We start from the raw sequence: 27493 nt of genomic DNA on the forward strand, positions 1-27493 counted from the left end.
ATGTATCAGCCTCAGTTTCCTCATCTGCCAAATGGGATATTATTGTATTTCCGTATCTGCTTCCCAGGAAAATCACATTTGACTATTTATTATATTTTGTGGATGAATGTTTATATACAATTTATATATAATTTCCCTAATTTTATAATTTCCCTGTTTATATAAAATTTCCCTAATAAAAACAGATTGCTTTAATGTAATGTACTTCTTTTCAAATTGATTAGTGTTTTATTTTGTTATTATTTAAGTGTATTTTATTTTTAAACCACTCAAATGATTAATATTCTTTTATTGTGGCTGACTCACTCATTATGATGTGTGAAATCTACTTTGATTTCAGGGATAAAATACATGCCTCTTACATTCCTGAGCTTGTATGTGTAGCAGAAGGTTGCTTATTCACACCATTTATTCTGCAAAACTGAGTTGTCATGTGAAACAGAAGAAAGCTGCATATAAAACAATCATTAAAAATCACTGTAAGCTTGGCTTTATGCATGAGCAAATGCTGTAGAATGCTGATTCAGCAACTGTTGCAATTTGTTATAATAAAAAACCAAAAAAATATTTGTTCTAAGTATCCAGCCAAATTGAAATAACTGGAATTTGGTGTGTAGCCCTACTTTTCCTATCCTCCCCAGTAACTGGTCAGTTTTGGCACACAGCCTTCCATTTCTATTAAGAATTTAAAATACTTCAGCCAGATTCTAACACAGTGCAATACATTTTGTCAAGATTGTTCCAGCAGCAGTAAACAAAGAAGTTGTTCTTTATTTTATTGGAACTGGTAACTTAGATAGTAGCTATATTTAAAAAAAAAAAAAAAAGCAAATAATTAACTCTCCAAAGAATACCAAATAGATCTGTGCCCTCAAAATATAAACATAGGTAAGGGATAGTGTCATATTTCAGTAATATACTTATTAAGTCTGAAAGCAAGGATGTGTAAACTAGGGCTACTTAAGGGCAAACATGGACTTGTGCATTCATCATTTACTGGGTATGGATTTAAAATAACTGCTTACTTCTACCACATCACATGAAGGCAGACAACTAAATATTGACAAATATTATAAAAGCTTGTATACAAATGCAAGTCTAAATATAAATATGTGTGCAGATGAGGACCTGGTATTAAATTAGGATATTGATATAAGAGGCATCAGAGAAAGTTTTTGGAATTACAATGATCGATAGGATGTGGAGGATGTGGAAACACCAGGGTACAAAATATATAGCAATGACAAAGTAGATCAGAGTGGTGGGGGCATGGCACTATATGTGAAAGAAAGCATAGAGTCAAATATAGTAAAAATCTTATTTACGTAGGCTCTCTATGGATAGAAATTTCATGTTACAATAATAAGCGTATAGCAGTAGGCATATGCTACTGACCACCTTACCAGGATGGTGACATGATTGTTTAATGTCCAGGGAGATTAGAGAGGATACAAAAACCGAAAACCCAGTAATAATGGGGGATTTCAACTATTCCCATATTGACTGGGAACATGTCACCTCAGGATGGAATGCAGAGATAAAATTTCTGCTTCTTGGAGTCGCTAGTCCTGGAACCCACAAGGAGACAGGTAGTTCTTGGTATAGTCCTAAGTGTAAGCACGATCTGGTCTATAACGTGACGACAGGTGAACCGCTCGGTAATAGCAACCATAAATAATTAAATGTAACATCACCGGGGGTGGGGAGGAGGAGAATACTAAAGAAACACACCGCAGTAGCTTTTCACTTCAAACAGGAGAACTGCAGGAAAATGAGGATGCTAGGAACAGTCACAAGAGTGAAATGCCTGCAAGCTGCATGTAAACTTTTTAAAAACACCGTAACAGAGGCTCAAACTATATGTATACTTCAAATAAAACAAAAACAGGACCAAAAACTACCAGCGTGGCTAAACAGAGTAAAGGAGGTGGTTAGAAACAGAAAGACATCTTTTAAAAATTAAAAGTCAAATGTACTGAGGAAAATAGAAAGAAACAGAACTCTGGCAAGTCAAGTGTACAAGTATAATTAGGCAGGCCAAAAAAGAATTTGAAGAGCAACTAGCAAAAGACACAAAATCTAACAAGCAAAAAACTAAGTACATCAGAAACAGGAAGCCTGCCAAACAATCCGTAGGGCAACTGAACGATTTGAGATGCTAACGGAGCATCAGTCTTTAATACAGAGGATGTGAGAGATTACCACACGAGAGCCATCTTTTCAGTTGACATATCTGAAGAACTGTCCCAAATTGAGGTGTCAGTAGAGGAAGTTTTGGAACAAGCTAAACATTAATAAGTTATAAGGACCAGATGGTATTCCCCAAGCGTTCTGAAGGAACTCAAATGTGAAATTACAGAACTACTAACTGTGGTATGTAACTTATTGCATACCAGGTGATTGGTAGATAGCTAATGTGACGCTGATTTTTAAAAACCTCTAGAGGCGATCCTGGTAATTATGAGCTGGTAAACCTAACTTCAGACCCGGGCAGATTGGTTGAAACTATAGTAAAGAATAGAATTATCAGACACAGAGATGAACACAATATGCTGGGAAGGAGTCAGTCTGGCTTTTCGAAAGGGAAATCATGCCTCATCAGTCTATTAGAATTCCTTGCTGGGATCAACCAATATGTGGACAAGGGTGATCCAGGATATATATATACTTGGATTTTCAGGAATCCTTTGACAAGGTCACCCACCAAAGGCTCTTAAGCAAAGTAAGGAGTCATGGGATAGGAGGGAAGGTCCTCTCATGGATCCATAACTGGTTAAAAGAAGGAAACAAGGGGTAGGAATAAATGGTCAGTTTTTACAGTGGGGAGAGGATCTGTACTGTTCAACATATTCATAAATGATCTGAATAGGAGGAGAGACTAAAAGAATTAGGGCTGTTCAGCTTAGAAAAGAGACAACTAAGGGGCAATATGATAGAGGCCTATAAAATCATCAATGGTGTGGACAAAATGAGTAGAGATGTTTTATTTACCCTTTCACGCAATACAAAAACCAGGGGTCACCTGATTAAATTAATAGGCAGCAGATTTAATTTAAAAAATTACCTCACAGTTAATATGTACCTTGCGATTTTCAAGATTTTTAAAAGCACTGTGTTTTGAAATGCTCCACAAATATACTGTCAGTCAGATGAACAATATGAATTATCTTCAATGACAGGTAAAAGAAATGAGGTAGAGGTTGCAATAATGCCTGATGGGCATTTTTGTGACCAGGACTTTATTTGTTTTGACATCCACTGCACTGTACAATGTTGCTCTTTTATTATTGTAGCCTCCTAATTGCTGACTATTATATCAGTAATAAAATTCAATAATTGCAATGTATAGACCTACATTTAATTTGAAAGTTTATCATTTTCTGTTATGTCCTATATAATGTATGTTTAAATTTAATCTGATAGATACAAGTGTAATATTTTATTAATGATGTAGCTAAAGTAATTTTCTTTAACAAATGTATTTATCTGCAGATATCGCTCCTCCACAAGCAGCTGGATATCTGGAAGTAACAGACCTTAACTCAAAGAAACTTAAATACATCCCTATTCCCAGGTATCTGATTTCCATCAGTAAAACAGCCTCATCTTGTAGGAATAACAAATACAATTCATTAAGCTCTATTATTTAGAATAGATATTTGCTTTTCTTATATTTCTATGTGACGTATGGGTGGGTTTTCAGTACACTGTTTCCTTATTACCTATTGGATTATTTAATGTTGTGAAAGTAATTTTTACTCCAATGTGCAGAACTCTTCAGCCACTGTGTATGGTGTACTCCTCTATTAAAAAGTTGTATTTATCCATTAGCTGGTACCCAGGAAAAAATTTGTGTTAGCAATTGATAATAGGGGCACCTTCCTCTTCTCCTTTTTCTCCCCTCCCCATTTCCTCTCTTCCCCCATCTCACCCTTTGTCTCCTCATCTTCCTTGCTTCCTTCCTTCTCTCTTTTCATCTGTCCCTTCTCGTCTTCATATTTCTATATCTCTAGGATCTAATATAGAGAGGAAAGACAGTCCGGTGGTAGGGGGACCTGAGCTCCAAGTTCCTGCTCCACTAGATTTCCTGTGTGATCTTGGGCAAATCACTTAAGTCTGTCTTTGCCTCAGTTCCCTGTCTGTAAAATGCAGTTTCTTGCCTCACAGGGGTGTTGGATGATAAACACCTTAAAAATTGTGAGGCCATATGAGTACCTTAGATAGATTGTATGGCCTCCATGTTATAGTACCTGACAGCCTATGTTAATAAACTCATCTTCAGCAAGTGCAAAGTATAATTTTAAAAGCATACTTTGCTTATGAATTTTCATTTTTCACAATGATAAAGGTTTCCTTGAATAACAGTCTCCCAACTTTTCATTGGTCTCCCAACTTTTCATTGGTACTGCACGTGTGTATAACCAAAATGTATGAAATATTATATTGATTTTAAAAAAACCTGTCTCATTCCATATGATCTTTAAGAGCATGTATGGAATGAGACCAGATTTTAAATGTATTCTGCTTCCTTCCAATTGAACTTTGAGGGTACATATGGAATTATTTCCTGAATTTTGAATGCTTCATTTCGCATCACTAACATTCTTTAGTGTAGGTTTTTTTAATGGAATCCACTATGTAAATGAGAAATCTACATTTCTATTTATAGTACAGTGTAGTTTTATCTAAAAATGATTCTTCATCCATGTTTCTCATGGTTTGCATAACCTAAAAGTTCTGAATATATACAGCCAAAGAGCAAATCTGCAGCTAGATCTTTTGTCCTATCAATTTGTAGAGAGCATTTGGCAGGGAAATGCATTGTTTGCAGGGCCTCAGCACATAGGTTAAAAGGCATGAATTCATAGTAATACAGATGAAAGTCCTGTTTGGGTCTTTTCTCCAAATCTGGGTGGGTAGCTTATATTCAGAACCTTTTTGGTTCCGGAGTTGCTTCTTATTATGGAGCAGTGATAGTTGCTTCATAAGTGAGATTGAAGCTAGTTTTCCATTATAAGCTCTATTTTCAAACTCCCAAAACATCCCCCAAAAGGTAACTTTCTGTCTGAAATTACATATGCCACATGTTGTGTCAGCATATTCTGCCTGTTAAAGTTTTCAAAAATATGTTCAAAGGTCCAAATAGATTATAAAATTCCATTTCCTTTTTCAGGGTTAATTTCTAAGCCCTATAACACAAACGTATACATATACTAAAACATTCCTAACTACAGAAAACTAGGTATGTTAGTTGCTACACCATATATTTAAAATAGTTAAAATAACAAACTTTCAGGACCTACATATCACTACATAACATTATTGCATCACTATTATTAGCACATTTCATAACACCAAACAGATCAATCTTTCCAATTCTGTCCCTGAAAATATTTGTTTACTCCAACACATTACACAATAAAAAAATTATAGAACTCTGACAACTTAACATGGGACTGTATTCCTCTTGAAATATTTACTACACATTTAATAAACAATACATAAAATCAATAGCATACATCCAACAGCACATTTATGTTACAGAATAAACTAAAGGGGCAAAGTTTAGGTCAGATTGGCACGATCAATCAGGTGGGATGATGGTGAACAATGCAGGACAATACAGTAGTAAAAAACAGACTGGATCCCCAAATTATTCATTTCCACTCTTCATAATTTTGTATGTTTTAAGAAATTTAGAATGTCTTTAAAGAAAAGTAATATTTTTTCTGGGTATTAACAGGGTTCCACTGATATCTCTTTCAGCCTTAACATTCATTTCATTGTGTCATAAGCCCATGCTTGCATTCTTACCCACCTAAGGATGCTTTTTTGAATCAAGGTTTCAGAGTTTTCCTTCTGGGTTAAGATTGTGATAGATGGTGCTAACTACTGCGTGTGGTAATGCAGACAGTTTTGTGGCATGAAACTAGTCCCACCATCATGTTGTTTAGCTGTACTAATTTAATTTCACATTATTTAGATGATAAACCTTGTCTGCATACAGTTTACATGCAAATTAAATTGGATAGAAACCTATTTAGTTAAACTGATACAACCTCTCCTAGTGTGGGATTTAAGAGTCTTTAAATCAGTTCAGTTTAAGATGATTACAAACTGATTTAAGATGAACTGATTTAAGGGATTCTTAAACCTATATAACCTTAAATTGCACCAGATCAATTTAGGCCTTATCTACATGGCAAGTTACTGCATGGCAAGCCACAGTGTGAATCTACAGCATACCAGCTTGCTGCACAGTAACTTCCCATGCAGACACAGGTACAGTGCACTGAAAGTCCTGGAGTTTGGCTTGGTGTACTACGATTTCAAGTAATAGTAAGCCAAGCCGTACTCTAAGACTTCAGTGCACCGTAGCTGTGTCTACATCGTAAATTACTGTGCGGCAAGCGGGTATGCTGTAGATTGACACCCTGGTTTCCCTCGCAGTAACTTGCCATGTAGACAAGGCTTAAATCATTTTAACTTCACACCTTTAATTAAATCGGTGCCACTTAGTGTGTAAACCAGGTCTTAGAGAAATTTTCCGTATTATTTCAAGTTATTTTCCAAAGTTACTATTGTGTTCTTTCCCATTTATTTTGTACTTTTCTGTTTTCCCTTTCCAAATATTTTTATAATCATAATTTTATCATATCTTTTATTTCTCTTCTCTGAGCCTTACTGTAATTCCCAGCATGATAAGTTTGGGATCACTAATAAATTTGCTGCTGGCACTTGAATGAAGGTCATTCTTAGAGGTTATAACAGTCAGGATACAAATGCTCTTTTGGATTTCTGCTCAACTTCCCTATTTTCCAGATTTTCTGCGTTGCTTGCTTCCTGTTTGACCTGGTTATTTCATCCCCCCTTGTTCTCTCTAACAAGAGGACTGATCTTCTTAAAATAGATTGTAGAGAGAGGGTACTTATACAGCTACATTTGTCTTAGCTACCTTTTATTCAGTTATCAGTATTATGCAAACATCTTTCCACCCTATCTAGTTCGAGTATGTGGTGTGGTTTGGGTAATATAGTGGGACTGCCAGGTCCAGTCTTGATCTCACTTGGATTGTCGATGGATCATATTCACTACTATACAGCTTTCTGTGATCTTGCTCAAGGGTATTTTTTAAAATTGGCACCATGGCTACAGAAATATTTTCTCTAGTGTCAATTGTGACTGTTAGATAAACCATATTTGGCTTTATTTTTCAGATCAGTGTCTCTCTCACCATATACATCATGGCTGTCAAAGATCTCGGACACAGACGTTCTGTTGGCGCCACTGGGCAAAGTAGGTTTGGTTACAGTGGATATGGGAGGCAGTGTCAGGCTTTGGGAGGCAGGACTTGACAGCCTACAGCGCTCTCTGCAGGACTGGAGAAACATGATTGGACAAGAGGATGGTAGACCTGTACAGGTAGGACTTTAAAAATCTCAAGTTAAAAACATTAACAAAACATTGCCAGTGAGTTGAAGTTTCTAGGTTGTTTAAAAAATAAATTGTGATGAAAAGTATCATGAAGTAGAATTAGACCTAGACCAGCAACAAAAATCAAATAGATCTTTTTGCAGAAAAATCATGTGGTCTTTTAAGAGCTTATTATAGGTGGAACTGATAGTAGGCAGCAGGATTAAAACAAACAAAAGGAAGTACTTCTTCACACAGTGCAGTCAACCTGTGGAACACATTGCCAGGAGATGTTCTGAAGGTCAAAGGTATAACTGGATTAAAAAAAGAATTAGATAAGTTCATGTAGCATAGGTCCATCAGTGACTATTAGCTGGAATGGACAGGGACACAACGCCATGGTCCAGGTATCCTAAACCTCTAACTACCAAAAGCTGGGATTGGACGACGGGATAGTGCACTCGAAGTTGCCCTTTTCTGTTCGTTCCCTCTGAAGCATCTGGCTCTGGCCACTGTCAGAAGACAGGATGCTGGGCCAGATGGACGACTAGTCTGACTCAATATGGCTGTTCTTACGTTCTGGTAGTAATGCCTGTTGTTACAGTTGCCTAACGTTTCCAGGAAATCCTGTTTTCAGTTTGCATTTTTACTAGACTTTAACCATTTGGGCTGAAATTTTCCAAGCTTGCCTTCTGCCTCATGATAGATTTTTTTTTTTAAAGTTTCAGTGAAAATATTTCAGCTATTTCCAAAATAAGTATTTTTCCAGTAATCAAAGAAATTATTGGGAATTGTTTTAAGCACTGTACCACCTCCATACTTTCGAAAAGGAACTTGAAATGTTGCAGGAGAACGGTCCAGTTTCGAGAGTGGTGTCTTTTGCTGTCCCCATGAGAATCTAGGCAGATTGGGCCAAATTGTAAGTGTCTCAAAAATTCCATTGCTGAATAGATTTATAGATAATGACAATATACAACATGTAAGTAAAAAAATATAAATATCTGTGAGTACTGTGTGTGTATAGGCTTGCATGCGCACACACAAAATACATATACATGTATCAGCTAGTGTGTATGTGCACTGCAGCAATATAATGGACAGAATCGGCACTATTCAACTGTCTCATAATCTGTATACTGTAAACAGTTAAAAGAGGTTTTCCTATACTTGAATCAGTAGGACATGAGGTTCAGAAGGATTTGAGTTCTATTCCAGCTTTTGCCATAAATTTCCAAGTAGCCATGCTGTGCAGTATATCAATCTCTATATAGCCCGATGTGGCCATAAATATGTTACTCCCTTTTTGTTTCTTTGCACAAAAAGGAATTGTAATCTTTGTATGTAATTATAATTATTTCAGTTTTCATCAATCTGTATAACCCCTTTTCCAGCACTTTCAAATGTGACAGTAGATTTAATCTTTTCTAAATTAAATCTTTCCACATTATTTTCAAGAGATCCAGTAGCCCAAAGTATAAACTGGATTTAGTAGGCAGAAAGTATAATTCTCCTTTCACTCTCTCTTCCTACCCCCAACTCCCATTCCACAAGATGTTCTGTATTTATAGAATTTTGTGCAACCACTAACATATTCTTGTTACTGGAGCAAATGCCTTTCATAAAAGTCATGAGAAAAAAAAAACATTCTTTCAGTACCAACATTTGTGTTGTTATTTATTGCTTTACCAATGCCAGACATTTCCATTGTCAGTAAAGTAGTGTTAGCGCCCTCTAATGGCCAAATGTAGTCAGTTTTAACCAGAGTATTTTGGTTGATGTGTACCAAGTATCAGAGGGGTAGCCGTGTTAGTCTGTGCCCATAAAAGCAACGAGGAGTCCGGCGGAACCTTAAAGACTAACAGTTTTATTTATAACAAATAAATCTGTTAGTCTTTAAGGTGCTGCCGGACTCCTCGTTGTTTTTCGTTGATGTGGTTAATAACAAAATATCACTGTTCTTATCTTGGAAGAACAGTGTCAGGATTACTGGCTTTAATTAGTTTGTTCTGTAGCTCTCTTTTGATTCAGTCTCATCGAATTACTATAATTTCAGTCAACTCAGCTGAATATTTTAAAAAATCTACTTTGTGCTTGCGAAGTATACTTCATCTGAAAATGTCAAAGCATATTACAACATTGAGTAATAATTATTACAGAAAGGCTACAGGATTTTCCCAAGCTCACAGAGTAATTTAATGGCAAATCAGTCATAGAATTTAGTTCCCTTGACACCAAATCTTCCTAACTACAAGACACGTTGCCACTTTTTTGTTGGCTATAAGATTCTAAAAGTTAGAAAAATCCTGTTAGCGGATCTACTTCTGACGATGCAGGAGATACGTCTCCTATCAGGGCACTGTCAGATTTTAAAATTATATAACATTGATTTGAACTGAAAGGCTGAGAAGAAACCCTACATTTTGGTCTGCAAATTCAGACCGTATTCATTTCTGCACGTTTTTCAACTTTATATTACTTTTTTTTAAAAGGTCAGGATTTTGATTACAAATCAACCTTGCTGCAAAATGCATTATTATCAGCACACAGCATTTTATAGAGCAGCAAGAAATAATTTATCATTTAGCATTTAACGTATCTTTTTTTTAAAATGTTGGCACGCAATATGTGCACATTGTGAAATATAAGTTTACCTGGTGTGGGGAAGTGAGAAGGCCCTTTTTCTATATGTGGTTAGCCTTTTAATGGACATAGACATAATAGCTTTGTTTTATACATGGCATTTATTTTCATAAGCTAAGGGATGATATTGCAATGCATAAATATGTTCTCAAGTTTTCCCTTATCAAAAGTAAAAATTATTACCCTATCTGAAAGTAAGCAAGAAATAAGAAATGTGAATTTAACCTTGGCCTCAGGAGATACTGACAAGCTGCTCTGCTAAAAAAGCTGCATCAAAATACTGCTTAATATGCACATTTGAAGAATCAAAAGTGTCTTGCAGATCACATTTGTTCAAGTTGTTGGACTTTTCCCGGGGATTTAATGAGACATTTCTGACCCTTCCACCGAACAGCACATGTCTGCTAAGCTTCTGTCCTTTGAAGCAAAATGGTTTGAAGTCTCTGATAGGAAGTATGTTCTGATAGCTGAGAACAGGCCTCCAAACCAGTTTTAGTTTTAGCTTCTGGACTTGTGCTTTGGTTTCCGCAAGCAGGCATTAAACCTCAGAAACAGGCAGTATGCACATAAGTGGCCAAACAAATGGAAATCAAACAGTATTTAAATAAAATGTCAACAAGGACTTCCTCCGAACTTTCTTTAGCTACAGCAGTCCACAAGGCTAACCAAATATGGATAGGTTTTAGGCAAAAACACAACTGTTCCATTTCGCCTTTGTATTCATCAATTGGGATCCAGTGGTGTAATCTTTTGTTAGCCTTCAAATCAGTCAATATTTGTTTTGTATTGTATACACACTCAACGGTGTTCAAACTGCTGAAACCGTGAGGCTACAAAAAATAGTTTCTAGAAGTAAAATTACATGTTAAAATCTAATCATAAATTTTCCCTATTTCATAAAATGTTTGGACTCTGTGTGTGTCGGGGATTTTATATAATATGCCAAAATGTTTACATCTGGGTGTCTGAAGTTAGGCTTCTAAGATCATACTTAGGCAACCAGTAAAGTGTTCAGATTTTCAAAAGCGCTGGACACCCATTTATGTCGATGGAGTTACTAGATGTTCTGGGAGTCCAGCACTTTTGAAAATCTGGCCACTTTATGAGGTGCCTAAGTATGGGCTTAGAAGCTTTCCTTTAAGCACTCATTTTTAAAAGAAAAAAAACTTACCCTAAATGTTTTAGGGCAATGTACACAGAACCCTCAGTAAATTTAGTTGGTGGCTATTAGAGGGCAGACCTAGAAATTAGAGACAGAAAAGACTCTGGCTCTGTGGATGAGGGGAAAGCAGTGGACGTGTTACTCCTTGACTTTAGCAAAGCTTTTGATACGGTCTCCCACCGTATTCTTGCCAGCAAGTTAAAGAAGTATGGGCTGGATGAATGGACTATAAGGTGGATAGAAAGCTGGCTAGATCGTCGGGCTCAACGAGTAGTGATCAATGGCTCCATGTCTAGCTGGCAGCCTGTATCAAGTGGAGTGCCCCAGGGGTCGGTCCTGGGGCTGATTTTGTTCAATATCTTCATTAGCGATCTGGAGGATAGCGTGGAGTGCACCCTCAGCAAGTTTGCATATGAGACTAAACTGGGAGGAGTGGTAGAAACACTGGAGGGTAGGGATAGGATACAGAGGGACCTAGACGAATTAGAGGATTGGGCCAAAAGAAATCTGATGAGGTTCAAAAAGGACAAGTGCAGTGTCCTGCACTTAGGACGGAAGAATCCCATGCACAGCTACAGACTAGGGACCGAGTGGCTAGGCAGCAGTTCTGCAGAAAAGGACCTAGGGGTTACAGTGGACGAGAAGCTGGATATGAGTCAACAGTGTGCCCTTGTTGCCAAGAAGGCTAACGGCATTTTGGGCTGTATAAGCAGGAGCATTGCCAGCAGATCAAGGGACGTGATCATTCCCCTCTATTCAGCATTGGTGAGGCCTCATCTGGAGTACTGTGTCCAGTTTTGGGCCTCACACTAAAAGAAGGATGTGGAAAAATTGGAAAGAGTCCAGCGGAGGGCAACAAAAATTATTATGGGGCTGGAGCACGTGACTTATGAGGTGAGGCTGAGGGAACTGGGATTATTTATTCTGCAGAAGAGACAAATGATGGGGGATTTGATAGTTGCTTTCAACTACCTGAAAGGAGGTTCCAAAGAGGATGGATCTAGACTGTTCTCAGTGGCATCAGATGACAGAATGAGGAATAATGGTCTCAAGTTGCAGTGGGGGAGGTTTAGGTTGGATATTAGGAAAAACTTTTTCACGAGGAGCATAGTGAATCACTGGAACGGGTTACCTAGGGAGGTGGTGGAATCTCCTTCCTTAGAAGTTTTTAAGGTCAGGCTTGACAAAGCCCTGGCTGGGATGATTTAATTTGAGCAGGGGGTTGGACTAGATGACCTCCTGAGGTCCCCTCCAACCCTGATATTCTATGATTCTAAGTCCTATTAAATTCTCCCAGTGCTTGGTTGTCTCCTACAGCACATCGTTGAATCTTATGTCCCATCTAGTTTCCAATACATTCAGAATTGAGGGTTCTTCCACTCACACCACAATATTTATATAAAAACAAGCTTTGAGATACATTTTAGAAGGTGTGCAAAGTTTAATAATGTGATTATACATCAGGTACTTTATATACCTGAAACATTCAGAGCTAGCTTTCCATCTCCAAATACAGAATTAAAATAAATTACTCATTTCTGATAAGTTGCCATCTAGCAACATTCCCTATGGTCAGTACTCTTCACATTTTACTATTGCAAATTGGTGCCAAAACTAGAACACGAAACTTGCCTTACTGAGACTCAGGGTCAGAATTCCATGTGTAGAAAATTATAGTCAAAATGTTAATGCTTTTAGAAGCCTAAATAAAACATCTGAAACATCAGTCCCTGGTGAATACAAGTGCAAATAAAGTGCTTGGGTTAAAAAATTACAAAAGATGTGTACAAAATTTCCCACACGTTGCACACCCCCAAAATCCAAAACCACGCTGCCACTGGTGGCTTACTGAAGACCTCCGGCCAATGCACTCTAATGTTTCCATGGTATTTTCCTCTTTGTAGCTGTGGTGCTAAGTGATGCATTGTGAAATGTCGCCAAATTCTCACAGTCTCAATCTAGACAATACCCACCATGAAAACTTGTCCATTAGATTCAAGGCAGTTTCTGTGCTCTGGGCACCACGAGTGGTTGCAGAAGTGAGCTGCTCTGTTCCATACCAGAGCTCTTTCCTTTAAAAACAGTAGTAGTTGGAGAGTAGAGTAGTTTTTCTTGAAGTATGTGTCAGTGTGCATCCCATTGTAGGTGCACATGCATATCATGTACACAAGATCATAGTCTTTTGAAAAGCAGTTTCTGTTGGAGGGCATAAAGCGCAGAGCAGCCACAACCCTCCCTCAGGTCTCTCTTACCGCCCATGGCAGAGAGGCCAAATCAGGTGAATGTCCGACCCCCACACTACTCTACTCTGTAGAGACATTAAAACTTTTGTCAGCCAACTTTATGAAGAAATCTTGATCTTCACACTCCCATCAAATTGGACATCACAGAAGACTATTGATCATCCAGCTGTACACCAAGACAAGGTGCTTTGTGCCAACCACCACACCTCTCGGTGGACTCATGCCTCTCAAGAACAGTTGTTGATTGTTCTACTTATTTGTTTTCAGTAAAGAGAAACGTTGCGGAGGGTTATTGTCTTTTTGGCCTCAGCTCTGGCCAGCTGGCACTTTATTAATGTGACACTCAACCAGTGTTCCTGCAAAACATGAATCTGGCTGTGCCCTTACCCCAGGAACTGGAAAAGTTAGTACTTTATCCTTATATGATACTCTTCACATCTCAGAGAACTGTAGCAATGCCATGAAATAACCAGACAGTTGTGATTAGGATATAATAGTGTTTGTAGGCCCACCTTAGTTTGGATTGATGTTTTTAAAGGACCATTAAAATTTGTAGGAGATAGAGATAGTTACATGAAAAATAAATATATATCTGTTTTTCCTTGCAAGAGTTAACTCCTAGTTTATTAAAGGTCAATGTGCTGCACACTGTAGGGTTTGATAGCATGCCCTCCAATCACCACAAAGAGGAGCCTCACAGCTGCAGTAGCCCCTAAACCTCCTGTTCTCCTCTCCCACCATTCCCCTATACAGGATTGTTTGATTCTGAGATGCAGTAGTGGTCCACCAGCTCCTTCCCCAAGTCCTCTACCCATTAGGTGCATGGAACACTTGAAGGCTCCCTTCATCCTCCCCATCTTGCCCTCAGCCCACCAAAACTAAAGCACTTTTTTCCCTGCCTTTAGGACCTTTTGCATACATGGTGCAAGATTTAGCTGCAAGTGAATAATAAGCCATCAATTGTATAACATTTAAAATACATTAGAAATTGTGATTGCTAATAGAGACTCTCCTTTTCATTCTTTAATCTTCACATTTTGCACTAAAATATGCAGCACAGTGCATGCAGACCACTGAAATATGCACCCCAAGTACTGGTTGAATTAATCTATGTTAGCGGTAACATGTCCGAAGATATAAATTTACTGCAACCTCCCAGAAAAAAATGAAATTCTTGTAGCTTTTACTCAGCACAGCTCAGCCATGCCTCCACTGCTGCTACCACTACTGCGGCGGCTACGCTGCTATTTATACTCATGCTAGTTCGGTGAGAGCTAGTGTGGTTATGTGTACATGAGCAGGGGAAATCAAACCCTTAGCCCCTACTGTACACACAGCCTTAAAGAGGCCTAGTCTTCAGAGTCACGAAAACAAAAGTTTTAGAATTCAGAAACAATATCTAAGCCTCGTAATTGTAAATAGCAATTGTTCAAACCATGCGGGGGAAATGGGAGAAAAAAGTGAGGGGGGGGAACTAAAATGAGAATTTTCATAGACTAATGGTTGATCAGCTGAGAGAAGCAGCAAAGCCTTAACCTCATCGCACGTTGAGGAGGGAAGATTAATTTTAGGGGTCTTGAGTCTTGTGTTCCCAGTAGAGCTCGTTGGGAATTTTCAGGTGAAACAGTTTCATTGAAAAATGCCAATTCCTTGTAGTAAAATGTTTCACTAAATCTATTACAGATTTGACAAAACTTTCACTGCAACACAGGCTGGTTTCCATTGGAAACCTGCTAGTGTTTCAGGCTTCTCAGCTCCGCAAGAAGCCTGCGAGTGGCTGGAGCCCAAGCTAGAGCCAAGACCCAGGGGCCTGGCAAGATCCCCACTCCGTGGCAGCATCCCTGGCAACCTCATTTGGAGCCAGGGGTCAGTCATTTAAGTAGTCCATGCCTCGGTATCCTCATCTGTAAAATGGGCTTGGTAGCTAATTCACCAGGGTGCTGTGATGGTATATTTATTAATGTTGTAAAGTACTTTGAGATCCTCAGATGGGCAACACTTTTGCACATAGTTTCATAGATTCAAAGATATTGAGGTCAGAAGGGACCATTATGATCATCTAGTCTGACCTCCTGCACAATGCAGGCCACAGAATCTCACCCCCCTCCACTCCTGCGATAAACCTCTCACCTATGTCTGAGCTATTGAAGTCCTCAAATCATGGTTTAAAGACTTCAAGGAGCAGAGAATCCTCCAGCAAGTGACCCGTGCCCCATGCTACAGAGGAAGGTGAAAAACCTCCAGGGCCTGTTCCAATCTGCCCTGGAGGAAAATTCCTTCCCGACCCCAAATATGGCAATCAGCTGAACCCTGAGCATATGGGCAAGATTCACCAGCTAGATACCCAGGAAAGAATTCTCTGTAGTAACTCAGATCCCACCCCATCTAACATCCCATCACAGGCCATTGGGCCTATTTACCATGAATATTTAAAGATCATTTAATTGCCAAAATCATATTATCTCATCATACCATCTCCTCCATAAACTTATCAAGTTTAATCTTAAAGCCAGATACATCTTTTGCCCCCACTACTTCCCTTGGAAGGCTATTCCAAAACTTCACTCCTCTGATGGTTAGAAACCTTTGTCTAATTTCAAGTCTAAACTTCCCAGTGAGCTTAAATAATTCCTCTCCCTCTCCGGTATTTATCTCTCTGATATATTTATAGAGAGCAATCATATCTCCCCTTACAATGCAATTCAAGGGAGTTACACTTAATTACTTTGGAGTAAATCCAAAGCAACATTAAGTTCAAAGTATTATTTATATGTCTGAAGGAAAAGGATCCTGGAAAGTTTTTTTTGTTTTGGTTTGGTTTTTTAATGGCAGTGTCTTTTCCTTCATCCCCTGAGATGTCCCCCTTTCCTCTTCTGTAGTCTGAAGGCAGATAAGTTGTAGTTGCTTACTCAGTTCTCCATAATTTTCAGGCAGTCTTGGAGCATTCTTTTTTCCTTCCTCTCATCAATTGTGCATAAGCGATTCTATAGTAAGTTATTCACCCTTTAAGTGGGTTAATACTTTTATTTTTATTCAGCTCATTTATTATTTCCATTAATTTGCTGCAGCTGTAAAATACTATACTGCTCAAGAAAGTTTAGCACAAAAAAAGGCTTAGTTGCTCAAATTTACTTCTAGAGTTAGGTGTTTTTGAGACCTAATGACTGTTATATGATTGCAACTTGCACGTGCTTTACATCCAGAAAAGACATCAGTTCAATCTTGTGTTCACATGAATCAACTCAGTTTGGAAACCAGATTGTTGAATTGGGGTAAAATTATAAAAAGCTCCCAAGTCCTTTCAAAAGTGAGTTAAGCTTTTAGAAGCTGAAGTCCCATTTTCAGTGAGACTTAGGGTCCTAAGAGCCTATAATACTTTTGAAAAGGAAAGTTAGGGTCCGGAGTCACTGAAGTGCTTTGGAAAATTTTATCCTTTGTCTGAAATATTTTTCAGTGAGTGTTGACAAGGGTAAAGGGGAGTTTTATTCTAAAACATTGCCTTGAAAAATGAGCCTTTCAATTACATTAAATGCCATATTTGTCATGAAGTTTGTGCAGAACATGGCTGCAATCCTTCGTATCTGATGAAAGGGAAGGTATTTAAATGACATCATTACTACATGTAGCTACTATACTTTCTTGTTCACTAATTGAAAGGGTAACATTTTCTATATTTTTCTTTTATGAGGATAATTGCTTATTCTGACCACATGAGGGTATCAGTGAGCTAAAAACGCTAACGATTCTCATCTATTAAATATCCTTACATACAAATAGCATAAATTACATGGAGAAAATATTCAATGATGAATTACAGAATTTTCATGCATTTGGAATCACCATATTTCTGGGAGTCAGACCAGGTGGGGAGAACCCCAGATTCCTACAAATTTCACTCTGTGGGCTAAAACAAGGGACTCTGAAAGAGATGAAGACTGGGGATTTTAGAATTAGTCAGACTCTCTGAGTGGAGGCTGCACAGTCAATGTCTGGAATTCTTAGTTTTATGAGCTCCAGGTATTCCAGCTCTGACCCATCCGGATCCTCCCTGATTCTCAGTGATGGGAAGTCTCTGCCAAACATGGTGACTGACACCACTCTGGCTCTATGGCCTCTCCCTCGCCTGGGTGATTGGCTCTAAAGGAGATGCGGGAATAGCAGATAGGTGCTGACCTCTGAAACAGGTCACTGACATATGTGGAGAATGAGACTAGAAAGCCAACAACCTAGAGACCCCGACACGTTCATGACTTCAAAACTCACTACTGGGTGAAAGCAGCTCAGCTCCTCCCTCAATTCATTATCATTATCACTGAGACAGATATTGCAACCCCATGCAATGTCTTTGGGGACCATTGTATTAAATGTATGAGTGGTTTAGGTATGATTGTGTTCTGTTTCATTGACAAGGGTTAACACAGCTCCTCCAGGATTAAGGCAAGTCACAAAGGCTAAACAATTCCAGAGAAGTTCCACCCTCAGGGTGGTTTGCATATCCTGGTTCATCCTGGGTTTTCCAGAGACTAGGAAACAAAGAAAGGCCTTTTGATATAAAAAGATGAGCTTGAACTGACTTGTGGCCTTTTGATTCAACAAATGGTAGGGTTACCAATTTTCTGTTGCAGAAAACTGAACACCCTTGCCCCACCTCTGCACTGCCCCTTCCCAAGGCTCCACCGCTGCCCAACCCCTTCTCCAAGGCCCCGCCCCTGCTCACTCCATCCCTCCTCCCTTCATCACTCGCTCTTCCCCACCCTCGTTCACTCACTCATTTTCACCGGGTTGGGGTGCGGGAGGGGGTGAGGCCTCTGGGCTGCAAGAGGGGTCTCTGGGCTGGGGCTGAGGGGTTTTGACTGCAGGAGGGAGCTCAGGGCTGGGGGTTTAGGTGTGGGAGGGGGTGCGAGCTCTGGGAGGGAGATTGGGTGCGGGAGTGGGCTCAGGGCTGGGGTAGGGAGTTGGGGTGCGGGCTTTGGGTGGCGCTTACCTCAGGCAGCTCCCGGAAGTGGCTGCCATGTCCCTCCAGCTCCTAGGCGGAGGGTAGGCCAGGTTGCTCCATCCACAGGCACCACCCCCACAGCACCCATTGGCCACGGTTTCCGGACAATGGGAGCTGCTGAGCTGGTGGTCAGGGCGGTGCCAGTGCCTCAGGCAGGGGCAGCACACGGAGCCCCCCGGCCGCCCCTGCGCTTAGGAATCAGAGGGACATGCCGGCTGCTTCCAGGAACTACTTGGAGCTGGCAGCTGCAGTCAACCAGACTTTTAGCAGCCAGGGTCCCTTTTTGACTGGGCGTTCTGGTCGAAAACCGGATGCCTAGCAAATGGACATGCCTTTCTGTCCAAGGGGAGGCCCCAACCCTTGCTGAAGGGTTGGAAGGGACGTTGGTCTGTCAGACTGTCCGTGTGGAAGATGGGTGATTTCTGGTATGTTTAGAGGGTAAATTTAAATCTGTTTGTTGTTTTTTATGTTTTGTCTGTAAAGCTTTTTGTCCTATGAATTAATGTGCTTGCTTGGAAGAGCTGTGTGGCCTCTTGTAAAAACATTGTCATAGTCCTCTGAGAGAGTGCCTCTTTTCAGAAAGGAGTCGGTCAAAGGGTCCCAATCCAGACACAGGTGATGGCTGGAAACCTGAGACCTGACTGGCACTCCTGGAGTGGATCACAGAACTGGGAAATACAGATGCGGTTACTCTGAAACAGTGACATCATCATCAAGGCTGCCAGCTGAAATCAGAGTCTCATTGTAGGCACTGTAGAAATGCGTAATGAAAGACAGTCCCTGCCCTGAAGATTTTACAAACTAATTAGAGAAGACAGACAAAGGGTAAGTGGGAACAATAATCTCAGCTTTCTCCTAGAGCAGGTAGATACAGTACACAGTGCCTCTTTCTTTCCCCTAGAAATGTGGGAGGTAGCTCGCAAAAATAATCTGTTGCCCAAACAAATCATCCTTCACTGCTATTGCTCAAAGTGTCTGCACCAGTGAGTGCTGTGGCCTTAGAGGCTAGAGCTCACAACACGAGTGATAGGTTTCAGAGTAACAGCCGTATTAGTCTGTATTCGCAAAAAGAAAAGGAGTATCACCAGCAGGAGAGTGAATTTGTGTGGGGGGGTGGAGGGTGAGAAAACCTGGATTTGTGCTGGAAATGGCCCAACCTGATGATCACTTTAGATAAGCTATTACCAGCAGGACAGTGGGGTGGGAGGAGGTATTGTTTCATATTCTCTGTGTGTATATAAAGTCTGCTGCAGTTTCCACGGTATGCATCCGATGAAGTGAGCTGTAGCTCACGAAAGCTCATGCTCAAATAAATTGGTTAGTCTCTAAGGTGCCACAAGTACTCCTTTTCTTTTTGCGAACATGAGTGATGACACTGTTATCGAACAAATAATAGTTCTGCCATTATTAAACTTACTCTGTAATCACTGTAAAGACACAAGGTATCAAAATGTTAGATCACTTAATATGTTATAGTAATACTAGACGTAGGTGGCTCACCTGTAAAACAAAGCCAGCAGTTCAGTCTCTTCCACAAAGCTGATATTTCAGATCTGTACTTTCTAAGGGAAAATTTGACATTTGGTCTAGCTTGCAGGCCCCAAGGCTGTGGAAAATTATCATCTTTCTGCTTTCATATGCAGTTCCTTTCAAGTTTTCTTCTGCAAGTAAAATCTCCCCCTTGTTTGCAAATCAGAAACTTTGGCTTCCCTTCAGCTCTGTTCACATTATTGATTCTCTGGGCTAATTTAAAAGAAACTGTATTCTTTGGTCTCCAAGTTAGTACATGAGATGCTAATTTTTCAAGCAAATCAGTCCTCATTTCAACTTGGTGTATAAAAATGGTCAATCATCGTTCTTGAATCTGGTTAAATATTTCACTCTGAAAGCCTGAATTCAAAGCAATGAAGGAATTTTTTTAGAGTGCTGGGAGAGCTCTCTCCCAGCACTGCACCAAGACTACACAAACCATGTTGCCAGTGTAGATTAGCCCTCAGGTACATCTACTGTCTACAGGTTATATCTCTGCTACAAAACATATGATGTCAAAATAATACAAGAGGAGGATGGAATTTTGTACCTAGGAGAACAAGATGCAGAACACTAATATGATTGTCCTTCCTGCAGGAAACCAAAGTGCCTAAATTAGAATAGCAAAATGTCCAGGACATTGTTGTATTACCGACGATTTGGACATGGAGCATTAATAATGAAATCGTGTATATGTAAATCTGAGTGGCAAACAGACAGTGATTTGGGTTAAAGACTAATAAAAGGTTATCTAGTGAAGCAATAGTTCATATGCAAGATTTAAAGAAATAAATAAGAAATGTAATACTAATAAACTTTTTTATACTAATCTGTATTCACTGGATTCCTGCTGGCTAGAAGTGGTATTTCTTAAATAGGAAAAAATCCATATTGTTGCCCAGGGTAGATTGGTAATGTTATTGTCTGGAGCTACAGAACCTGTCTTTGGCTTTCTGAACAGCCTCTTTGTTCAGAGGTGTCTGAAGAATGTCAGTTCAGTTCAACTTTTCTCTTGCCCAGATTTCTTTTCTTTTCTTTTCTTTTCTTTTCTTTTCTTTTCTTTTCTTTTCTGTGAAAACACTGGCATTCAAAAAACATGTTCTTGCCTTTCCTGCCCCTGTAAATTGTTTACTCAACTTCTAAGGTTTTGTAGGAGCAATTCAAGGTGCTAAGGTTGAGCAAAGTTGATGAAAAACATTTAGCAAAAATTGTTCAGAAGTTTCTGTCTGTTGGTTTTGCATGATTTCATGCCCCCTGAAATGTTTAATTTTTGTGATATATTGGTGGACTGAGAATTGTTAGAAAGGAATCATCCAGGAACTTGACATGCCGCGTTCATATGAAAATTCACCTTTGTGAATTTGGAAAAAGCAGAGAAGGTGAGAAGATGGTGCCAATCACATCCACATGGTCTAGTGGTTTAAACACATTCCTGGAAGCCATTGATTCTATTCCCATCCATGTCACACTTATATAGTACTTTCCAAACATTTAGCAGCTAGATATTATTCCTCATATTTTACAGATTGAAATACAGAGGTTCAGAGAAGATACATGATATGGTTGAAGTCATACAACTACAAATGATCAGAAAACTGGTCACTTGACTTCCATTCCTATACCTAAATCTCTAAACCAGAATGCTTCACAGGCAAGTCAATTAACCCTCACTCTGTCTTGGTTTCAGAATTGGTAAAGTAGGGGCAGTGGTATTTACCAAAGCATAAAATATACAGAGTTTTGAGTGTCTATAGGCAGAAAAAGAGAGAGGTCAGAAATACTATTCCTCATTTTACAGATTCAGAAACGCATGGTAAATTAGGCATTAGAGTCATGGAATAAAATCCTGGTCGGATAGAAGTGAATGGCAAAATTCCTATTCACTTTAATAGGGCTGGGCTTTTACCCAGGAAATGTAGTTTCTACATCTACTTGACCTGGGGCATGTTACTTAACAGAATCTCCGTGTATACAGGTAATAATGTGTTTACTAAATTAATGACAGGTTTCAGAGTAACAGCCGTGTTAGTCTGTATTCGCAAAAAGAAAAGGAGTACTTGTGGCACCTTAGAGACTAACCAATTTATTAGAGCATAAGCTTTCGTGAGCTGTGAGCTGTAGCTCACGAAAGCTTATGCTCTAATAAATTGGTTAGTCTCTAAGGTGCCACAAGTACTCCTTTTCTTTTTACTAAATTAATGTTTGTTGTAAGGGTAAGATAGTATTAAGACCAGAGTTGGGATAGCACTTGAGGACTTTTTGATTCATCTGTAGCTTCTATGAACTTTGTCTCCATTTTACCTCCTTATCCTTAAAGTAGCTTTTTTCAAACTGGTAAGGGTAAATGTTTTAAGCAAAAGTGTCTTTTAGATATTTTCACAATCTTCAGATAGTGAAAAACATTTTGCATGAAGTATTATCAAATCATTTTGAAATTTTGCAAAAATGCCTCAATTTTACAGGCTTTACACAACATCCAAACCAGGCAAATTTCAACAACCACCACCACCAAAACCATTCTGACTATTTCACCCGTCGCTAACGCTAATACTATAATGATGGTTAGTAGCTTTAGGGGCAGCATTGAAAGCACACAGAATAACACATACATTATTGTTTTCTTGATAACTATGGACATTGTTACTCCTTTCTATGTGAAAATGACCCTTTCCTGTGGGCTCAAGTCAGCACTATTGACGTCAGTAGAAGTTTTCCCATTAACTTTAATGAAAGCAGGATAAAATCCCATAGCTATAGCAATAAGAGCAGCGAGGGGTTTTTTTTGCCTGAGTCCCTCTCCTGTCCAATGATTATAAAACATTTTCTTCATATCTTCACCAGAAACTGTTTTACATTAAAGAGAGAGAGCAGCACAGAACACTGTTTCGTACTTAAATAGCAACATGCAGATTTGCCTTTTGATATCAATTTAGTCTGAGTAAGAATTTCAGTGCATTCTTGAATATGTATTCACTATAGTGTTGATATAGAGAGTGTTCTGGGAAAAGATGTTCTTATGAACTATTAAATGTAGTCTAGGGCAACATTTTTATAAATCCTTTTTGCAGTTTAAACAGTTTAGGTCCCGGAAAATCCATAGTCTTGTACACAAACACTGAAGGAGACACTTCATCCTATGGGAAACGTAATCCTTCATCCTTTGAGTCATCTTGTTTTTGATCATTTATTATTTCTTTCATCTCAAGAATATTCACCTCCCAAATTCATGTATGGGGAAAAGTCCCTTAATAAATTACTGATATTCAGGTACAATCTGGATTTTATTAATTTTTCAATACTGAAACATTACATTTTATAGAAAAGGAAACCTTCTTTGACTATGATTATAAATTGTCCCATTTACTTGTACTGTATGTTAATAAAAGGGCAAAACATTGGGCTAGTTCAGGGATTGGCAACCTTTGGCTCATGGCATGCCAGAGTAAGCCCCTTGGCAGGCCGGGCCAGTTTGTTTACTAAAAGTGGTGGATCAATTGCAAGGTAGTTCTTACTGCTGCTTGAAAAGAAATAAAGTGCATTCTCCTTCCTAACACTTAGTTTCCTAGAACTGTCTTGACCACAAAGTAGGAATCCTGCTAAGGTGCAAAGAGAAGGCTCATTTTACTCTTCTCTCTCTCCTAGCACAGTTGTACACCACAGAGAAAGAACTAGCCCAGGGATCGTCAACCTTTGGCCCACAGCCCGCCAGAGTAAGCCCCCTAGCAGGTTGGGCCAGTTTGTTTACCTGCTGCGTCCGCAGGTTCAGCCAATCGCAGCTCCCACTGGCCGCGGTTCGCTGCTCCAGGCCAATGGGGGCTGCAGGAAGTGGCACGGGCTGAGGGATGTGGGGCTTACCCTGGCGGGCTGCAGGCCAAAGGTTGACAATCTCTGGGCTAGTTCTTTCCCTGTGGTGTACAACTGTGCTAGGAGAGAGAGACGGGTAAAATGAGCCTTCTCTTTGCACCTTAGCAGGATTCCTACTTTGTGGTCAAGACAGTTCTAAGAAACTAAGGGTATGTCTACACTACGAAATTAGGTCGAATTTATAGAAGTCGGTTTTGTAGAAAGCGTTTTTATACAGGTTTCAGAGTAACAGCCGTGTTAGTCTGTATTCGCAAAAAGAAAAGGAGTACTTGTGGCACCTTAGAGACTAACCAATTTATTTGAGCATGAGCTTTCGTGAGCTACAGCTCACTTCATCAGATGCATGCCGTGGAAACTGCAGCAGACTTTATATATACACAGAGAATATGAAAAAATACCTCCTCCCACCCCATTGTCCAGCTGGTAATAGCTTATTTAAAGTGATCATCAGGTGGGCCATTTCCAGCACAAATCCAGGTTTTCTCACCCTCCACCCCCCCACACAAATTCACTCTCCTGCTGGTGATAGCCCATCCAAAGTGACAACTCTTTACACAATGTGCATGATAATAAAGTTGGGCCATTTCCTGCACAAATCCAGGTTCTCTCACCCCCTCACCCGCCTCCCAAAAACCACACACACAAACTCACTATCCTGCTGGTAATAGCTCATCCAAAGTGACCATTCTCCCTACAATGTGCATAATTAAGGTGGGCCATTTCCAGCACAAATCCAGGTTTTCTCACATCCCCCCCACCCCCATACACACACAAACTCACTCTCCTGCTGGTAATAGCTCATCCAAACTGACCACTCTCCAAGTTTAAATCCAAGTTAAACCAGAACATCTGGGGGGGGGGTAGGAAAAAACAAGAGGAAATAGGCTACCTTGCATAATGACTTAGCCACTCCCAGTCTCTATTTAAGCCTAAATTAATAGTATCCAATTTGCAAATGAATTCCAATTCAGCAGTTTCTCGCTGGAGTCTGGATTTGAAGTTTTTTTGTTTTAAGATAGCAACCTTCATGTCTGTGATTGCGTGACCAGAGAGATTGAAGTGTTCTCCGACTGGTTTATGAATGTTATAATTCTTGACATCTGATTTGTGTCCATTTATTCTTTTACGTAGAGACTGTCCAGTTTGACCAATGTACATGGCAGAGGGGCATTGCTGGCACATGATGGCATATATCACATTGGTGGATGTGCAGGTATACGAGCCTCTGATAGTGTGGCTGATGTTATTAGGCCCTGTGATGGTGTCCCCTGAATAGATATGTGGGCACAATTGGCAACGGGCTTTGTTGCAAGGATAAGTTCCTGGGTTAGTGGTTCTGTTGTGTGGTATGTGGTTGTTGGTGAGTATTTGCTTCAGGTTGCAGGGCTGTCTGTAGGCAAGGACTGGCCTGTCTCCCAAGATTTGTGAGAGTGTTGGGTCATCCTTCAGGATAGGTTGTAGACACAGCAATGGTTCCCTCAACCCACTTAGCAATATTGTTAACCTATCCAACTATACTCTCAGCCCAGCAGAAGCAGCTGTTCTATCTCGGGGCCTTTCCTTCTGCCCCTCCACCCCCACGAACATGATACAGTTCTGTGGTGACCTAGAATCCTATTTTCGACGTCTCTGACTCAAGGAATATTTCCAAAATACCTCTGAACAACATACTAATCCACAGAGACCTCCCTACCAACACTACAGAAAGAGGGATTCTAGGTGGACTCCTCCTGAAGGTCGAAACAGCAGATTGGACTTCTACATAGAGTGCTTCCGCCGACGTGCACGGGCTGAAATTGTGGAAAAGCAGCATCACTTGCCCCATAACCTCAGCCGTGCAGAACACAATGCCATCCACAGCCTCAGAAACAACTCTGACATCATAATCAAAAAGGCTGACAAAGGAGGTGCTGTTGTCATCATGAATAGGTCGGAATATGAACAAGAGGCTGCTCGGCAGCTCTCCAACACGAGTTTCTACAAGCCATTACCCTATGATCCCACTGAGAGTTACCAAAAGCAACTACAGCATTTGCTCAAGAAACTTCCTGAAAAAGCACAAGATCATATCCGCACAGACACACCCCTGGAACCCCGACCTGGGATATTCTATCTACTACCCAAGATCCATAAACCTGGAAATCCTGGGCGCCCCATCATCTCAGGCATTGGCACCCTGACAGCAGGATTGTCTGTCTATGTAGACTCCCTCCTCAGGCCCTACGCTACCAGCACTCCCAGCTACCTTCGAGACACCACTGACTTCCTAAGGAAACTTCAATCCATCGGTGATCTTCCTGATAACACCATCCTGGCCACTATGGATGTAGAAGCACTCTACACCAACATTCCACACAAAGGTGGACTACAAGCCGTCAGGAACACTATCCCCGATAATGTCACGGCTAACCTGGTGGCTGAACTTTGTGACTTTGTCCTTACCCATAACTATTTCACATTTGGGGACAATGTATACCTTCAGATCAGCGGCACTGCTATGGGTACCCGCATGGCCCCACAGTATGCCAACATTTTTATGGCTGATTTAGAACAACGCTTCCTCAGCTCTCGTCCCCTAAAGCCCCTACTCTACTTGCGCTATATTGATGACATCTTCATCATCTGGACCCATGGAAAAGAAGCCCTTGAGGAATTCCACCATGATTTCAACAATTTCCATCCCACCACCAACCTCAGCCTGGTCCAGTCCACACAAGAGATCCACTTCCTGGACACTACAGTGCTAATAAACAATGGTCACATAAACACCACCCTATACCGGAAACCTACTGACCGCTATTCCTACCTGCATGCCTCCAGCTTTCACCCTGACCACACCACACGATCCATCGTCTACAGCCAAGCTCTGCGATACAACCGCATTTGCTCCAACCCCTCAGACAGAGACAAACACCTACAAGATCTCTGTCAAGCTTTCTTACAACTACAATACCCACCTGCAGAAGTAAAGAAACAGATTGATAGAGCCAGAAGAGTTCCCAGAAGTTACCTACTACAGGACAGGCCTAACAAAGAAAATAACAGAACACCACTAGCCGTCACCTTCAGCCCCCAACTAAAACCCCTCCAACGCATTATTAAGGATCTACAACCTATCCTAAAGGATGACCCAACACTCTCACAAATCTTGGGAGACAGGCCAGTCCTTGCCTACAGACAGCCCTGCAACCTGAAGCAAATACTCACCAACAACCACATACCACACAACAGAACCACTAACCCAGGAACTTATCCTTGCAACAAAGCCCGTTGCCAATTGTGCCCACATATCTATTCAGGGGACACCATCACAGGGCCTAATAACATCAGCCACACTATCAGAGACTCGTATACCTGCACATCCACCAATGTGATATATGCCATCATGTGCCAGCAATGCCCCTCTGCCATGTACATTGGTCAAACTGGACAGTCTCTACGTAAAAGAATAAATGGACACAAATCAGATGTCAAGAATTATAACATTCATAAACCAGTCGGAGAACACTTCAATCTCTCTGGTCACGCAATCACAGACATGAAGGTCGCTATCTTAAAACAAAAAAACTTCAAATCCAGACTCCAGCGAGAAACTGCTGAATTGGAATTCATTTGCAAATTGGATACTATTAATTTAGGCTTAAA

General features: G+C 40.2%; 1 protein-coding gene across 5 annotated transcripts in view; it reads left to right on the top strand.

Annotated features, from left to right (window-relative positions):
- The window catches only part of VWA8 (von Willebrand factor A domain containing 8), a 294392-nt gene that overhangs the window by 215177 nt on the left and 51722 nt on the right, over positions 1-27493 (top strand). For 4 of the 5 annotated variants that reach the window (XM_073345760.1, XM_073345752.1, XM_073345743.1 and 1 more), the window contains 2 exons: positions 3493-3574; positions 7218-7422. In XM_073345760.1, coding sequence (XP_073201861.1) covers positions 3493-3574; positions 7218-7422 — 287 coding nt within the window. Of the gene's footprint in view, positions 1-3492; positions 3575-7217; positions 7423-19033; positions 19280-27493 lie in introns of all 5 variants that reach the window. The other variant, XR_012159153.1, reaches the window with a different exon arrangement.

The sequence above is a fragment of the Lepidochelys kempii genome, chromosome 1 (genome assembly GCF_965140265.1).
Source record: "Lepidochelys kempii isolate rLepKem1 chromosome 1, rLepKem1.hap2, whole genome shotgun sequence".
Lineage (NCBI taxonomy): Eukaryota > Metazoa > Chordata > Testudines > Cheloniidae > Lepidochelys > Lepidochelys kempii.